This window comes from Halyomorpha halys, unplaced genomic scaffold, assembly GCF_000696795.3.
Source record: "Halyomorpha halys isolate HHAL.00 unplaced genomic scaffold, Hhal_1.1 Scaffold348.1, whole genome shotgun sequence".
In the NCBI taxonomy this organism is placed as follows: domain Eukaryota; kingdom Metazoa; phylum Arthropoda; class Insecta; order Hemiptera; family Pentatomidae; genus Halyomorpha; species Halyomorpha halys.
Window position 1 is genome coordinate 140053 of NW_027116547.1, and position 15935 is coordinate 155987.

Sequence of the window (15935 nt, forward strand, 5' to 3'; positions counted from 1 at the left end):
ATGCCCAGTTATAACATTCTGATGGTATAAGGTATTTCTGATTTTAAAAACATTCTTGATATATTGGACCATTCATTATTTGACATACTGAATGTTTGTTTTACGAAAGAAAATTCTTATCACCGATTAAATTACAATTCTACTCCCTGTACCCCTTACAATTCTCCCCCTTACAATGTTACGTGTTAAACAATTAAAAAATATGTTGTTGTAATTAGGGAAAATACATCAACATCGAATGTTTTCTATATTTTTGAAGTATTACTAAATTGAATATAGATTGAAATATTTCTACGATACTATAATGACAATGCATTATCCATACTAAATACAATACTGAAATCTCTGAATAAGACTAATATGAAATAAACATGAACTGTGGAAAAAATATCAACGAATGACGCCCTTAATACCACAACAAACAAGATTTTAGAAATGTATATTAATTTTTCTTTTTCATTTTCTTTGAGGTTTATCAGAAAATGATAGTGACAAAATTACGAAGTTGTAAGTAAGAAACATTGTAAGATTTTTTATCGATGGTATCTCCAAATGAAAGGTAACCACTCGCTAACATAACTTAATCCTTTACACGTGATATATAACCCTTTTTTAATAAAGAAGATTTTCGTTCCAAAATTAAATATGACCCTTTTCACTTAAAGTTTGATCTGTTTCATTTATCTTTACTACTGCTCATTTTTATTCGTTTATAAAGTGATTTAAAAAAAAACTTATAGTCTAATTTATTTCCATAAATTCTCGTCCCGGTTTATGGTGCGTTAATAAATTTAATAGTTTATTTAGTACATGGTAAATAAAATTCTATGATCGGGTATCACGATAATTTCAGTTACAGAAGTACTACATAACTACTAAAGCACTGTTATAACCATATATAATTTTCATTTATATGGCTTTTCCTTGCTGAAATTTCACAACCTGAACACCATGGCTATTTTGTTCCTGGGAACGCCTTTGTAAAAGTGTCTTCTAAAAACATCAATTTAAAAATGCTTTATTTATTTATATGAATTCCTTTAAGAAAATCTTAATTGTGCAAAATGAAACAAAATGAAACTTTTGATAAGAATATGATGTCTATTTATTTTTCTAAGAAAATTACAAAAATATTGTTCTAAATTCACTTTTATCATTAATCAGAATAAATTCAGATATTCGTCTCTGATGATATCTCAATTTATTTCTTTTCTTTTTATTCTCTCAATGATTTTTTATTGAATTGTAGATGATACATTTTTATTCATACATTGTAAATTTATTAATATGATAATTTTAACATACCGTTTTAGCTAATAATGGTTAGGGATGGTTAGATCTTCTATTTAAACTTGATCACACCGTTCCATATTTTAGCCAATTTTAAATGTTGGTCGATTTAACTAATTTTTAACTTAAGAATCCTAAAAATATGTCAAAATAAGCTACGGGAACAGAGGAATTTTCCAAAAATGTTTTCCAAAACCTAAACTAAACCCTAAGTATGTATGCTATATTTTTGGTTCGACATTAGTTCCTATATCGATTATCTAACTTATAAAAACCGTGATCTATCAAAGGAATACCCCTCTTTTTCTTTTTTTTTTTTATTCTTATAAAAAAATATTCCAAAACTAAAATTTAATAAAGGGTAAAAGATTAAGGATTGGTCTCCCTGGACTATCGATTCTCCCAGATCTGTATCAAAAGTACAAAACTTCTGAAACGGTTTTCCAACTTAACCTATTGAAAGGAGAGGGGTAAGAAAGTAAGAAAAGAGTGGAAAGTTAAAAAAAAAAGTCAGTTTTTCTTTTTGAAGTAAGTTTATTCCGGGCTCGATAGCATGATTTCCTCAGGTCTCTCTCTCCTCTTTCAAGAAATCATCTTCATTTCAAAGCTTTTCGAACCTTTAATTTCCAGCGCGTTCCAAGCTAGCAGTTAATTTCCCCCTTTCTTGAGTTGGTATTGTCGGCAACATTGTCACAATACTGGCAGTTTATCAGTTTTTTCTTTATTTCCTTCTTTCTATTCACAATAGATTGTAATTTATTCTTGGAAGTGGAGGCGTCGTTTTTGTCAATTACGGAAACTTTTACTTCGTGGAGACGTAATAGTTGTTGACCCTATCAAATAATCTTTTGTTAAAATTTTTTATTTATAAAATTTATTCATTTAGATTCAAACGTCTAGAACATTTTCAATATTTTACGTGTTTAGATTTCAAATTTAAAAACCTTTCACAAATCATAGAATTCGGGGCTGTGGCCAATCATCAGTTACACAGCAAATAACAATTAATTTTATTCAGTGTAGAGATCAAATAAATTAGCTTTAATATGATTTAAAATAAATACTTATCATTGTTAACTTCTATTTAACTGATTTTTGTTGGAATATCATCTCTGCGAAGTCAGATTAGTCTTAAACCTTGTGATTATTAAATAAAGGAATTAAGTGAAGGAAGATAACTTTCACTACATTAAACCAGTTTTTATTTAAAAATAAAAATGTTCACATCTACCAATCTTCTAAACTTCCAGAGAATATTCTAAGTTGATTTAACTGCGGGATTTTTATGATTCATCAGGAACACAAAATATTTGTAAAAAAAATTATCTATGGTAGAATAATTGATAATTTTTTTTTTATATTAGGTGTAATGTAATAACTGAAGTTAACAAAAAAAAATCGTAGGCAACTTTTGCAGTCTAGTTCCTTTTGGTATATGGACCAACTTAATAATTTTGTGTAGTTTCAGTTATTAGACATTTTCATGAATCTGAAATTTTTCATTTGTTTTAACAATAAGTTATAGTATAGTATAGTACTCTCCTAAACTTTCATATTTTGGGGAACTTTGTGCAAAATTCGCTATAAATTAACATTTTGTGAGTTTATTTTGTCAAATATTATAAAAACTACTACTACAAAGATAAACATTATTGACTACTTTAATTTAAGTGCAGCAGACATCTGTACGTCCAATGGTTTCTGAAAGAAAGTTTTTCATATATCAAACTTATTGTCCGAACAACTATAATCCAATGGAATTTTAACTTTACTATAAAGTAGTTTACGACACTTATCTTCGTAGGGGTAGTATTTTTTATGATATTCACATATGAATATAAATTTGGCAAATAAAAATTTTTCCGAACAACTATAAGTAAATTTATTTTAGCAAATATCATGAAAACTACTATTCCTACGAAGGTAAACGTCATTAACTACTTTATAGTGCATTAAACTAGCTTTAATTTGATTGCTAATAGACACCTGTACGTTCAATAGTTCCTGAGATATAGATTTCTCAAAATAAATTAACTATCTACTGATATTTCAGTACATTTTTACGAAATGTTGTATTTTAAAAGGCCATATCTCCAGAATTATTGGAGGTAAATAGCTCTATTAGGACTAATATTTCAGAAAATTTACTCTTTTAAACAATGTTCTTTTAGATTTTCTAGTGTTGTTGGTAGTTTTTAAGGTATAGAGCTCCGAATAAAAAATTAATGTTTTTTTAAGGTTTTGAAAAAGCCGCCATTTTTTATTCCCCATACCTATACTTGGCAAACTCATCAGTTAAACAAGTAATTATACATAGTTTTTAATTAAATAATAAAAAATTGGGCTGATATAACTGCCGTTTTTTATTCCTGGCTCTTGTACTATAAGGAGGGTAATTTAGAACTAGGTAATAACTGGTTATAAAAAGGTAAAATGGCATCGAAAACAAAAAAGTACAAAGACAAAATATGTTGAGTCTTTCCACTTTCTCTGTGAGATATTGTATATTCCGTTTATTTACTTTAGTATTTATTATTTATTCTAGGAGAGAAAAACACTTTATTTAAAACGTTGTCCTGGCCAACTTAATTGGGTTGCCTCTTACACCTACTTATAACTAGTGAAGACAATTTTTTTAATGCTATTAATATAAATAGTCACATCATAAATTTTTTAAAAAATTATTATTATTATTTCTTTCCTTACACATTTTAATTTTTCTAGCTTTTTATAGATCTTTAAATGTGTTTAATTTTGCCATTATTTTCTCTCTTTTTTCCATCTAACATAAAAGTAAATTTAATTCAAAAGTATAAAAATTATATAAATAGTCCAAATATAGTATAAAAATGTATACATACATAAAACACAACATGATCGTCCCCATTTACATAAAACCATGAATTACATAACTAACATAATTACATAACTGATGGAAGTTGATCATTTAATATCGGATTGGTTCTTGTACTTAGCTCAGGCCGCGTTCATAGAAAAGTGTTTTAATTCTAAATACTTAAGAAGAGTCCCACGCGACAAAAATACATACACATGCATAAAGTGCCCTATATAAATGCATGTTGTGCCCTTAATATATCTATAAAGTTATAATTATAATCTGCACTTTTTAATTATGTTATTTTTATTAACGATTTCTGTCATAAATCAGGAATTAACAATTTCAATGTTTTTCAATTTTTATTTTTCGTCAGATTTTTATTACATAAAATGAAACAGGAGAAAGTCTTTAGTAAACCAATATAAATTTATATTTATTTAAATTTAAACTTAAATATTACAACAATAATATTCTCAATTTTAGTATTAATAACATTGAGACAAGAAACTGCTCGTAGATTCTGTTTGGTACAACACTTACATGACAAACGCTCTAAACTTCCCATTCACTACAAAAAATTAGTATACACTTCGATAATCAGACCAATTTGGACATATCAAATTGAGCTCTGGGGCTCCACCAAACCATCAAATTCTTCCCGCATCCAATCCTTACAATCCAAAATCGTACGTAAAATCCTTGATGCTCCTTATTACGTTACAAATAAACTCATTCATAAAGACCTTAACATCCCATTCGTTGCAGATTTGACCCAAAACAGATATGCGTCTTTGTATTCCAAACTCCTTAACCATCCTAACCCATTAATTCTTAATCTTTCATCCTTAACAATCCCTGATAATCCTCCGAGGTGTCTGAAAAGAAGATGGCCACGGGACCTTCTAATTTAAATTAATGTTTGCAGTACTACCGATGGATGGTTCCTTCCCAAGATTTCAAGTGTATATGAAACATACAACATATTTACTTATTGTATTATTTTGTACAGTTGTAGATTACATTAAATAAATTTTAAAAAAATAATAATAATTAAAATAATATTGAATATTCACTTCTGAAAATAAAAGCAAAATAGAAACATTTCACAAACATTTTTTCTCTACTTTATAAAATTAACTTATTAAAAATAATTATTCGATGTTTCATTCAAATTAATTTTGTAATGGTTTTATCTAAGAAAAAAATTAGATTATTTTAAATGACTTTAATTCGAATTCGTATTGACACAAAATGGTTCCTGACATAAATTTGTTGATGACGTAACGAAAACATCAGGGTGACGTTAAACGGTGAATGTCTGTACAACAATTAACAAGAATGTTATTAATATAACATTATAACTAGCTAAGGGATTTCGTTTGTATAATTTTTTCGTTTTATCATCTGTAATTTAAAGCTCTAATTAAATTACTTCATTTAGAGACACGCCTTGAAATTGCGTTAGCCAAGAAGACAGTTACATATCGGGACAATACGGACTGGGTACAGGATACCACTCGGACAGATTGAATGGACGGAAGCAGACCCACAGTAAAAGAAGCCCACAGTAAAAGCACCACCCGAGGAAGGGCGGTCCCATATAATGGAATTCCCTTCTAATCAAGAGTAGTAAACTGTGGCCCGGTTTATGTATCCTTTTCCATCCTCGCATCTTTGTCTGCACTTTACGATCCTCCGCTTTATAGGCTGGAAGGATGGCCTGTCTCTGGTGAAGGAGCAATAATCAATAAATGAGAAACTTTGTAAGCTGCATTTGAAATAGTAGGTTTGATTTATTTTTTAAAAATTAAAATTTTGAGGTATAAATGTAATCTACAGAATACTTCTAACAGAATTTATACTTTTTATGAGTGGCAAACTTCAATAAAAGTTCCATTTATTTTACGCGGCAGAAATTAAAAGGAAATGTTTCTGCAAGTTGTCTTGCAACACACGGTTGTCATAGTTAATTCATAATGAAAGAAATAATTTTAGAAGCTAGCTTGATAGCTATAGTAGTTGTAACGGTGGTAATAAAATTGCGTCCATCAACGTAGCTGGAAGGTAAGCGCTGGGATCCTGGAACCATGCTTTGCCTTTCAAAAGAGGGGAGAAAAGCTTAGCTCAGAGCTCCCAAGAATGAATTTAAATATTGCAGACAGGTGTAAATATGTATCAGTTTTATTTTTTCTTACACTACATTTACTTTATTCATTTATTCTTTATATATACATATTGCATATTATTCTCTATTAAGTTTTTTAATTTCTATACATGTTACAAATGGCTATTTAGTACTCTAAAACTTATTGTTCGTGATTTTGGAAGCTTTTATTATCATTATTAGTCATTATAAAATATTAAAATACTGGGATTAGTATTTTGCGTGGACGTTCATTACAGTTAAAATGAAATTTTTACAAAAACATGTCTACCCAATCCTAATTTTTCTCCATTATTGAGCTAAATCAATTGTATAACTTGATTAGATTTATTTATAGTTAATTAATATTTAAAAAATAAAATAAAAATTTTAGGTTAAAAAATTGAATACTATGAAATGAAATGAAAAATAGTTTTTAACCTGGAATACCTAACTCCCAGAGAATAAAAAATGAGAATTCCAGTATCATTTCCCTGGTTTTAAATATCATAAAATGATTTAATCGTAAAATAAAAGGCAAGCATTGTAACTGAACGAAAATATCTGATTAATGTTAACGTAATACATCCAGGTAAACACAAAAAATCTTTATTAATTCTTATTAAATGTACAACGTTTCGGCCATCTCTTCCATAATCAAGGACAATCTTCGTTTATTTATATTATTCTAGGTGTTTCGACCACTACGGTCATAAATACTGAATTTAAAAATTGACTACTTTAATAAATTACAATATTAAATTATGCATTCAATAAATTACAATATTAAATTATACATCCGCTTGTACTCGCGGAAATTACGTTTAGACTATATATAATCATAGATAACAATAATTTAAAAAAAATTAAATAGTTTTGCTTTTCTAAGTATAAAGTAGAAATATAAAACTGTTATTTCGCGAAATGAGAAAGGATTAAGCAAAAAAAAAATAAAGGAAAAAGTATTACATTTAATATGAAAAAGATAATTGAAAAAGGTGAAAGAAAAGACCTTGTAAACCAACAGAGGTATATAATAAAAAAAAGAAAAAAAAAACACAATGAGAAATAAAATAAAAACATAAGTACAGTGAGAATCATAGATTCATGATGAAAGAAAGCGTGGGTTGAATGAATAAAAAAATAAAATAAAATTTAAATAAAAAAATATTAATTTATAAAAGTTATAAACATAGAAATGAATATCAGAAAAAAAGGAAAGATAAAATGTATAAGATAGGATCGGTTCGATATCTTTTTTGCAATTATAATTACAACCAACCCATCCTCTGACAAAACAAACATACTTCACTTAGCTTGGGACCCTCCCCTATCTTCCATGCTGGTAAAGATATCAAAATCCATAAAAATGTGTCATCTTCAAGGTTAAATAAATTATTTCATCGCTCTACCATAATGGTGTCTGATGCTGAAATTTCTTATACCGATTCCGATGATTCCGGAGTCGTAACACCTCGATTACGACACACCAGTATAGCAAAGATAAAGTCATTATCATAAAAAAAAAAATTAAAAAAACAAACAATACATAAATAAAATAAAATTCAACGTGATAACTTTTAATTTGCAAAGATTTTAGATTTTCTTCAACTAATATAAAAAAATAATATTGATTTGAATTTAATGTGTAAATAGGCTTAAAATTATAACTATATCTTCATTTTTTTTTAATAAATATCCAACTTTTGCTATATTTATAAGATACTGAATGTATATGTTCAAATTGGAGAGTAGCTTGCCGTCAAGTTATGTTGAACTAACTTTAATTTGTTTCTATTATATAGCGTATTATGTTACTGCTTAGCCATTTCTTTTTAACATGTAATATAAAATACCGAAGTATTTCACTATTACATTTTTAATTTAAGAGAGAATGAAGTATAGAATTTATTCTGATAACCCCCTATTACATTTCCTTCATTACACTTCGTTGTTGTGCTTTAATAGTGAAACATTTTACAATTTTTTTTATTGAATTATTTTGTGGATTATACCATTTCAGTAACTTTTTGTCATCTTTACTAAATATGAGACAATAGGACCACCACTGGAGAAAGTCGTAGCAATCCCAATCTACGGTACTATATTTTTTAATATGTCCGATTCAGATTAAAAGAAAAATTTCTTTTTTTGTTATATTTTTCCGAATTAAAGGAAAGCAGTAGTATATTGAAGGTATGAAAATTAATAAAAAATTAATTAAGCTATGAGATTTTGGAAATAGTTAAAAAAAATTATCGAAATATCTGATCAAGTCCGGCCTCGTCAAACAATTTTTACAGGTGGTCCTACTCTCTAGTTCATCTAAAGAGCCTAATCCTCTTCTGTCGAGTATTGACAATCCTAAGAGTCCCAAATAAAACAATGGACTAGCTATTTAATTCTCCAGCTTCAGAATACTGCCGTTAGGTAAAGCTGGAAGAAAGAGCGCTCCAACTTCTCATCTCCAGGGATTACAGTGTAAGCCAGTTAGGCCTCGAATCCACCTCTTTTATATTTATAAGCTGACGTATACTGATTCCTTATTAGCTTCGTCGGGTCAAAGTCAATCGAGAGCCTGTAACATGCAACTATTACTCCCTCTTGAAAATTATTTCCAGGAGCACATAGGTTCGTCGCAGTAAAAACTAAAAACAAAAAGGGGGAAAAGAGAGAAGAGATGACACAAGCAATCCCAACCAAAAGACATTGATCGTATTTTTACATATAGAGATAGATATTAAGGCAATAGGGCAGTCTGTAGCTCAGGGTGTCGAGGCGTAGGATTTTGCAGCCTGGGAACTGCAGTGGCGCTGGTTCGAATCTAGCCCGGGGAGTCGACTTTTATTTCTGTGGTGGTCCCACGAAATGAAAGTTTGACTCACCACCACGGTGTTAGAACGGGGTGGTGAGTGTATAACCCTCAGTACGTCAGAAATTACTATGAGAGAGGTACCTTCATATCTAGGTACCTTGATATCTCAACTTACATACACACACATCTACTCTAATCTGTTAGTTTGTAGTTGATGACAATTATTTGTGGGAACGGATTAGCCGATTTCTCGTTCGATGGCCCATATTTAACTAAATGTCATGATAGATTTAAATCAAGTCGAGCTCAAGATGCTGCTTTGTTTGTATCAAGTATGTTTTGTCTGTCCGTTTAACCTTATGTAGCAATTTTTGAACTGAAGACTCTCCTAATTAATAAGTTGTATGACTCAAATTCCCCTATAATATTTCAAGAACGTTTTAAAACAATTTTTAAAAAATGACGCACTAAATATGTTTAATCTCTCGGTTTCTAAATATATAACGTTTTTCTGTGTGACCAGATCAACTGATTTCCAATTTTCATGTATTGCATTATACAGTGAGATAACGTATATGTTTAAAACGATACGAGCTCAATATACTGAAAAAGTATTGATTCAAATGTGTTTAGTTTGTAAGTTAGTGGGTATACAACAATTGTTCTGAGCTAACAGCTGAACCTATTCGTAAGCTTGATGGCCCAAATCACTCTGTGATATACTAGGAATATTTTGAAACTGTTTGAGCTCAAGATACGGAGATAGAGATTTTATTTTAATTTAATACACTCGAAATTTTGTTTTTTCCTATGAAACGTCCCGAGCCCTGTGATTGAAGCTCTAAATATATTTAAAATTGGATTTAGCAAGGGTCAACGTCGAAATCGAATCTAGTGTAGAGAAAAAGGTTAGATATCAAATGCAAGAATTCTCACAGAGGCAAACTAGGCTCTACTATATTTATATATTATTATTATTATTATTATTATTATTATTTATTCATATATTATTAAGTCATAAACTTTCCTAACTTACAATACTCTTTAGCTAAAAACTGATACGTTACCTAAGACTTATGTACAGACATACAACTAACTTGTAATCTTTATACAAGACTCAAAAGGCAAGGTTCTACTTTTCCCAATCCCGTGTGGTCCAATATTTACTAGACAAACAATCTTAATTTCCAATTGATTACAAAAGACTCATTCACATAACTTTAAACTATTTGTTCTTACGGAGTTAAGCTCTGGTGCTTTACTAAAACATAGAACCTATCAAATTTTTACAATTTGAAAACCTCCGAAAAATTTTCAATTCTACTTACTTTGTTAGAAATTAAATCAACCATAATAATCTTTATGGTCCATCTTTCAAGAAAAAAGTATCAATCATGATAAATGTTTTAACTACTCAAAGCCACTCGTTTCTGACCTTGCTTCCTCTTAAATTCTTGATAATACTTCGATTTGTTTGAAAAGAAGATGGCCTCGAATCCTACTAGTATAGAAATGATATAGAAAGTTCTGCCAAAGGGTAGATTCTTCATGTAGCTGTATTAGGTTATTGTAGTATTGTTATGTTAATTCACATGGCATTTACTGTACGAATTATTTATTTATTATAGTTGTAATAAATTTTAATAAAGAAATCCATAAACTTAGGATGTAACATTGGCTCATTTTAAACCAGTATATTTCCTCACAGTGTATTCATTTCTAAACGAGCTCCCTCTCCCATATTTTCTTTAAGTTTATATTTATCTTCTTTTTCTCTTTTTAATTCCGGCCGGATTCTCATTTGGTTCTACAAGAAAAAAAATGTCATAAAATCCAACGATTTTATTTCATCTACACATATTTCACATTGTTGAAATTTCTACTAAATTAATAAAAAAATATCTGCCAATGTCACCATAGAGAACGATATGAATAAAAACGTCCATTAACTAATCCAACAGCAGGCTATTCCGGTCTTTGATTAGTGAAGGCTTTGAGGTGAACGTTAAGGGAACTGAACATTTGCATCTCTGTCTCGGTGGATCAATAAAGGAGTAATTATAAGACTATATCATTGCTATTAATCTTCGGACTTGACTCTATGAATTCTAGTTTACGTGTGTGTAAAAAAAAGTTGTATAAACATGTTAACCCTATAATAAATTGTAACTTAACTAAACGGAGGGGGTTGGCATATTGATGGTGTGTGACACTCCGGAAGGAGCATCTTATCTTTTTTCGAAGAGGTACGGTCTCCTTGGAAGGAGATGGATGGTTTCCTACCTCACCGACTGTTCGTGGCGAGGGGAGGGTTCCTTATTGATGGTCCAACCTTCCACTTCCAGGATGCAAATCACTCCCTGAGGCAGGTACTCTTAGGTGGCTCCTCCCTAACTCTTGTCTAGAGTCTAGGTAGGGGTAATATTTCAGTAGAGACCCTGTTAAGCAGTGAAGCTCTTATACTCATATGTAAAGTACAATGACAAAGATCGACAAGAACCGAAAATTGCCGGCAATATTTTGTCAAATGGTCAGCACGAATTTAGTGTTCGATTCTCGATGTTAAATTTTAATTCCTTCCACAGAACTACCAAAAGGATTATTATTTTTATAAGATAAAATTTTCTTTAGTAGAAACTAGAATAATATTTCAGACTTAAACCTAAACATGTAACTAAATAAATCTGAAACTACGTGCTTGGCACAACTTGCCTTCCTATATCTTTCTTGAAGTTTCTTTTTTTAAATTCGATAAAATTTCCTACTTTTTAAACAAAAATGAGCTCTGGACTACCATTTGCCAATATGGCAGGACTCCCCATATTTACCATTACACAAAATTATCGTAATTGTCTCATATTTTTTAAGAAATAGTGTAAAAAAAATTTGGTGTACGAGAATTTTTTACAACAAAAAATTGAATTGTACAGGTAAATACAACTTGAACATTTTTTTTTCAATTCTTTTCAGATGTAATCTTTGGCTATTCGTAATTTTTATAAGGACTATGGAGCCAACACATACGGGCTGAAAAGAAATGTTAATTATTATTCACTGAATGAAAATATTTTTGACGATATTTCACTAAATGTGAAACAATTACAATATTTCTGTTTAATTGTCAATTTTTGGAAATTAAATAACTCATTTAGATTAGAAATTTTATGAAACATTATTGACTTTAAATAAGGAACTAAAAGCTATTCTTTAAAGTGTATAATTTTGAAATTCTGTATTAACAGCTGAAAAAAGTACTAATCTCTTCAATAATTTTCCTTAAAATCTTTCTAGCTTTTGCAAAAAAATTTTCAACTAGGAAAAAAAATGCTGTAAAATCCAACTTATAAATCTAATTTAAGTAGATACAATTTTTCAAATGCTCTCTCACAAGTATTGATAGAGTCTTATCAATCCTTCGTGAATTTTCACTTTCCGGCATTCCAAAATTGATCTGGAGGTTTAAATTTTCATTTATTTATTTTTAAGTATTAAGAACAATACATTTATATACAATTTAGGGAAATTCAATTAGGCCTACATTGCAGCAGCTATTTGTTTCATTTCTGAAGACAACCCCAAAAATTGTATTCATATAAAATAAATGGCACCCTTCCCCTCCAAATAATTGTAAATAAATAACAATTATAAATAAAATCTGAACAAAAAAATAATTAAAGATTATTGGCAGCAGTAGCATACGTTTACTCTACTTTATTTATTAGCCTACTTCTGCCGATCCCTACTAGGCAGAAATGGCAGGGAGGAAGACAAGAAATATAAAACCGTTATCTACTACTTCGGTTTATATATATTTTTTCTAAGATCAGATGGAATATAATCATTTCCTTTAAACTAGTCAAAAATTATCATTTAATCAAACTGATGATCTAATTTTAGGTAGGTATGTTTTTCAAGCTCCCTCGCCAACCTTTTGTTTAATCTCTTATTTATTTAATATTTTTACGTTATTTTATTTATCTCTTACCTATCTGTTTTCTTTATATGTAGTATTCCAAGAATTATGTTCTATTTTTTCTTGTGTTTATCCTATAATAATTTAATTTATTTGTATTTATATATAATTTACTTATAATCGTTTTATAATTGCCTTAATGTTCAATCCTCTTACAGTAAGTTTCAAATTATACATTGCTTATTAATAACTGCTTTTAATTGTATTTTATTTTTATTTTTGTAACTTTTATGCTATTTATTACACCCATTGGTAGATGCTGCTATTTGGTCGCGCTTCATTTCATTTGTTAAATTAAATCTCCATGCTCTAGCATAAATACTGAGTTAATGACCAAATAAATATTTTGTTTTTTTTATCTCTCAATTATCATTCAAGTTATCTTTACTTAGATAGTTTCCTATTATACATGTTAGATGATTCTTTTAATACATCCCTCGCCTTTTTTTATTCAATAATAAAATCTTAAAAACTTCATAATAAATAATATTAATAAAATGGATCAATTCGATATATTCTCAGAGGAAAGTTCAGCAGTGACGTGTGAATAAAAAATAAATATGTAATTATCCATTAAGTTTTTAATATCTTTACATGGAGATCTTAATGTCACACACCAACTTAATATGTATCGATGTGTCTTTGACCTTTTCAAAGTGTTCACCTTTACAAAGAACCATGCGAAATGCCAACACGCCCTGACCTCGTAATTGGATATGAAAAAGTGACTCGGGTAAGTTTTCTTTACCGACATTAAATGTCGATATTTTATGAAGCATCAATTAAGGTTTGAGAGCTTGAGAAATACTAATTAGTATTTCTTATACTTATGTTAGTACCGTAAACATATTTTTATGTAAATTGAATATAACGTTCGCTATAATGTATGATACTCAAATATAGATTTAATAAATCGATGGCAAGAATAAGATACATAACAACAAAATGAAAGTTGTTCAGGATATAAGCGGAATATTAATTGAGAAAATAATTGAATTCTACGATGTTGGTGCCCCTCGTTAGTTCATGTTTACATTATTTTTATTTCCTGCTCTAAAACGTCTGTTAGAAAATTTATAAATATTTGATATTAAAAGGCAGGATAGAGTACAATAAAATTTTATTTTCATATCTATAGTATTAGACATATATTTTATTCTTCAATAATCTCTTCATCTCTTACTGAAAACGGATACCATACCTTTTTACGCTATAAATGTCGTTGGAAGGAACACGTAATCGCTTCTTGTGATTTTGACTTTAAAGTGCCATAAACGTAATATATAGTAAGGAGTATTGTGATAGTTTTTTGTTTTTTTTCCTGCACCGCAAGAAGTTACACAATTTTCCCTCACGCAGTCCAATACAATTTTACTCTTCTTCTTAGTTTGTCCACATTCTGCTCAACATCTAGACCAATACACGTTAAAAGATGGTCTCCATCCATGTCTCCCATGTTGCATAGAGGACATTTCGGGGAATCTACGATGCCAATTCGATGGAGGTGTTTTTCGAGCAGATCATGTCCTGTTACTAGCCGAAACCAAGCCACTCTCTCAGCTCTGCCACTCACTCAGTATTATGATAGTAAAAATTTCGATTTTTAAAATTTTTAACAGAAATACACGTTTTTAGGTTCTCCGAGTCTATCAAGTCTTCCAAAATGTTCTCCTTCCGTGCACCTTAAATAAGTACAAACGATGGAAATATATTCAAATTAACTAACAGAAATAATAAGAAGTGCATTTGAAACCTGGCGGAGTAGAGCTCAGTGTATATTCGATAAAGACCAAATGTCAAAGTGTATTGTATAAGCAAAACTCCTTTAACCGTTATTCCATGTAAAGGACAATGAGATATTTAACTACACTGAGTATGTGGCATACATCTTCTGTTTTTTAGGTTAATCATCCTTATATATTCCGGCTCAAGGAAACAGGAGAGAATTATTATTGCGCAGATCTTTAATATATTACTGGGAGCATGAAAATATTAAAATTCATTCTCTGAATCGGCAAAGAAATAAACATGCCCCTCCGAGTGTAAGAAAAAATGTTTGATACTCAACCGAAAATGTTTCAAGGAACACAAAGTTGAAATTTTATAATTAGCGAAACATATCGTGCAAGTCCAGTAATTATTAATGAGAATTATTCGTAATACATCATATGTGGATAAATTATATTTTTATTTGTATAGAGTAGAATGTTGAAGTGTATAACTTATTCATATTAATTGCAGGAAAAAATTTAATTTTTGTAATTATATGAACAATATTTTTACATATAATGGTTATTTGGAAAAAGAAGCCTTTATTTACAAGATGATATATCACTGATTTACTCAAGTAGTGGTACATCTGACAAAAAGAATTACTTTAGTTTATATTTGACCTATTCTACAGAGTGACAACCGTACTTGCTTTTCACTGTAGAGGGGAAAATAATGGTAAGAGAAATAAGTCCATGTTTAGGGTAATACTTTTGGTAGAGATATATTTCAAAAGAAAACCATTTTTTTTTCTTTTCAGGTGATTCCACTATTCAAGAAAAGTAGTGATATCAGCTTTTGATAGAATACTCCTTAGCCGTTATATTATTATTAAATATGGAAAATATTTTTACTCATAAAGCCGATTTTTAAAATAATGAAATTATTACTCTATCTGTTAATATATTAAATTGTTATCAACAGATCAGACGAACAAGTTAAAGCACTGGAAATACTGAAGGCCGCTGCTGAAGACTTGGCCGTGGAGAACCAAGCATCACATTCCCAACTTACCAGAACAGCTGTCGAGCATCAGTTTGCCGTGGCAGCAGGTACTGTTTTTATCATATAATAATCCAATGTATTTTGATCACATATATATATA

At 29.5% G+C, this 15935-nt stretch overlaps 1 protein-coding gene across 1 annotated transcript in view; it reads left to right on the forward strand.

Moving 5' to 3' along the window:
• The window catches only part of LOC106681561 (protein qui-1), a gene marked incomplete at its 5' end in the record, with an annotated part of 249924 nt that overhangs the window by 128033 nt on the left and 105956 nt on the right, over positions 1-15935 (forward strand). Inside the window, 1 exon segment of the mRNA XM_014421920.3 lies at positions 15755-15882. Within this exon segment, the coding sequence (XP_014277406.3) occupies positions 15755-15882 (128 nt within the window).